This window comes from Silene latifolia, chromosome 7, assembly GCF_048544455.1.
Source record: "Silene latifolia isolate original U9 population chromosome 7, ASM4854445v1, whole genome shotgun sequence".
In the NCBI taxonomy this organism is placed as follows: Eukaryota; Viridiplantae; Streptophyta; class Magnoliopsida; order Caryophyllales; family Caryophyllaceae; genus Silene; species Silene latifolia.
In genome coordinates, this window is record NC_133532.1 from 47,116,342 (window position 1) to 47,119,286 (window position 2,945).

At 42.1% G+C, this 2,945-nt stretch overlaps 1 protein-coding gene across 1 annotated transcript; it reads right to left on the bottom strand.

Moving 5' to 3' along the window:
* Positions 1-1,336: 1,336 nt before the first annotated feature.
* Positions 1,337-2,581, bottom strand: LOC141590043 (uncharacterized). The gene has a single exon (XM_074410659.1). It carries the CDS (start codon positions 2,579-2,581, stop codon positions 1,337-1,339), a length of 1,245 nt encoding a protein of 414 aa, XP_074266760.1.
* Positions 2,582-2,945: the final 364 nt, after the last annotated feature.

A 2,945-nucleotide genomic window follows, 5' to 3' on the forward strand; every position in this document is an offset into this window, starting at 1 on the left:
CACAGCCTGATTCCAAATTCTTGCATTTACAATGTCCAGTCCCCCATATTTCTTCTCATTACAAATCTGCTCCCAAGAGACTGCAGGAGTTCTCAAGTACTGGTCAGAACTTGACCATAGGTAGTTTCTGCAAACCCCTTCAATCCTATTGATAACAGTGAGAGGGATGATGAAAACTCTAGTCCAGAATGTATGCAGCTGAGTCAGAACAGCTCTAATGAGCACAAGCCTACCTGCATAACTAAGTTTTTTTGCCCCCCATCCTCTGATCCTGCTGACCACTCTCTCCACCAGCCTAGTGCAGTCACCTACTGCCATTCTCTTGTAAGAGATAGGAATACCCAAGTAACGAAATGGGAACACTCCAGCTCCAAACCCAGACAGCTGCAAAATGTAATCCACCTCCCCTTGAGCCATGCCATTAAAATATATCTCAGATTTTTCAGTATTCATAACAAGCCCAGATGCTGCAGAGAACGTGGCAAAGACTCTAAGAATAATAGTGATAGAGCCTCTGTCCCCTCTACAGAACATCAATAAATCATCAGCAAAACACAAATGGGTTAGTCTCAAAGCCCTACAAAGAGGATGATAATTAAACTCCAATTTGCTAGTAACCTCATTAAGCACCCTACTAAGATACTCCATTCCAATGGTAAAGAGAAGGGGAGACAAAGGATCTCCTTGTCTTAGCCCCCTTTTTCCCTGGAAATACCCAAAACTAGACCCATTGAGAGAAATAGTGAACCAAGGTGTAGCCACACACTCCATAATCCATTTTATCATCATATCAGGGAACTTCAAAGCATGAAGCATTTGCTCAATAAACCTCCACTCCACATAATCATAAGCTTTCTTTAGATCTACCTTCATGATACACCTAGGAGAACAAGTTTTCCTCTTATAGAGCCTCACAAGATCATGGCAAATTAAGATATTATCCACAATATCCCTCCCCTTGATGAATGCACTTCGAGTTTCAGAAATATTAGTGGGTAGGACAAGAGCTAATCTATTACAAATCACCTTGGAGATAACCTTATAGATCACATTGCAGCAGGCAATGGGTCTAAAATCAGCAACAGACTCAGGCCTGACTTTCTTAGGTATCAGTGTAAGAGTGGTTTCATTAATCTGCTTCAACATTTTTCCAGATTTAAAGAACTCCAAAACTGCATCAACCACATCAGTACCCACAATAGCCATGGCATCCTTATAAAATTGGGAAGTATACCCATCAGGCCCAGGCGCCTTGTTAGCAGGAATAGCTTTTAAGGCAAAGAAGGACCTCCCCGACCAGAGATCTCCCGGTCGATCAAGACTTTGTTCCTCGAGATCACCCTCCCTGTCTGAACAAAAGAGGGAAGTGGACATCCTTAGTTCTCTTACTAGACCCCAGCAAATCCTTATAATAATTGACAAAGGCAAGTTCAATATCCTCATACTGGGTGTACTGATTTCCATTCAAGTCATGAATAGAGAGAATTCTATTCTGCAATCTTCTTGCCTTGATGATACTGTGGAAATAAGAAGTGTTATCATCCCCTTCAGCCATCCACTGAGCCTTAGCTTTCTGATTGAGGAAGCTTCTCCTAGCTTCTTGCAATAAGAGGAAGCTAGCACAAGCTGCATGCTCCTCAGCCTGAATATCCAGATTCAATGGATCTTCTTGAAGCTTCTTTTGCATAGTGTACATATGCAGTTGGGCCACCTTGGTAGAAGTCTCAATGTTGGCAAATGCACTCCCATTTAGTCTTCTCAAAGGTATCTTGAGCATTTTTAACTTCTTTACCAGCTGAAACATCTTGTAACCCTCAACATTTGTATCCCAGACTTCCTGTACAGTTTGTAAGAAATCTGGATCCTTCCCCCACATATTAAAATATTTGAAAGACCCAGTCCTTCTACTACCACTAGCAGTCAAAGAGATAGTGCAGGGGCAATGATCAAAAAGCCCTTCAGGATGAAACATAATAGTGACACCAGAGAATTGTTGAATCAACTCGTCATTGCTCAACACCCTATCAATTCTACTAAACACCATATCACCTGGCTCATGCTTGTTATTCCAAGTAAAGAAGGCCCCTTGTGCAGGAACATCCACCAGTCCACAATCAGCCACACATTGTTGAAAATCTCTTATCTCATAATTTGTAACTTCAGACCCCAACCTTTCATTCATGGCCAAAACATTATTGAAGTCACCCATTACAATCCAAGGCCCACTAACAGCAGTGTGCATTGCAGCCAGGGACCCCCATAAAGGCACCCTATCAGGTACCTTATTGAACCCATAGACAACAGATAACCACCAGACATGCTCATTCTGCAGAGATGTAATTTTAGAGTGTATCACCTGAGCTTCACAACCTAAAATGTCTACACTGAAGATAGCAGAATCCCAAACAAGCCAGATCCTACCTCCCTCATGCACATTATTATTATGAACTACCTCCAACTGAGAACCAATACCCTGATGAACTTTATTAATAGAACCAGAACGAACCTTAGTTTCTAAAAGACCACATAACCCTAGATTATTTGTATGCAGAAACCTCTTTATTTCAGCCTGCTTATTCATACTATTCATACCCCGTACATTCCAGAACCCTATGCTGCCCATTTTCAATGTTAGTAGGGTCTCCTTCCATTCCCCCTCCAAGGACTTTAGTATAATGAATTGACTGTTCCACCACCTCCATGAAAGTTCTCCCCCCACTACCACTAATGCCCCCTTGCCTAGTCATTTTGGTAATAACCCTGGCAGGAGTAAAAGAATTAAAAATAGTAGGCATAGGAGTTACTAACCCTTCAAATCCCCCACTAAATATCCTGGTTGGCATAGTCCTGACCTGTGCTGTTGCAATCACAGGCTCAATCACAGGTTCATACACAGTAATATCAACCACAGGTGGGACATCAACCACAGGGTTAGCAACAGTAGG

Bases quoted from the DNA above. Each gene is read 5' to 3' on its own strand.
- LOC141590043 (XM_074410659.1), bottom strand. From the start codon at position 2,581: ATGAATAAGCAGGCTGAAATAAAGAGGTTTCTGCATACAAATAATCTA.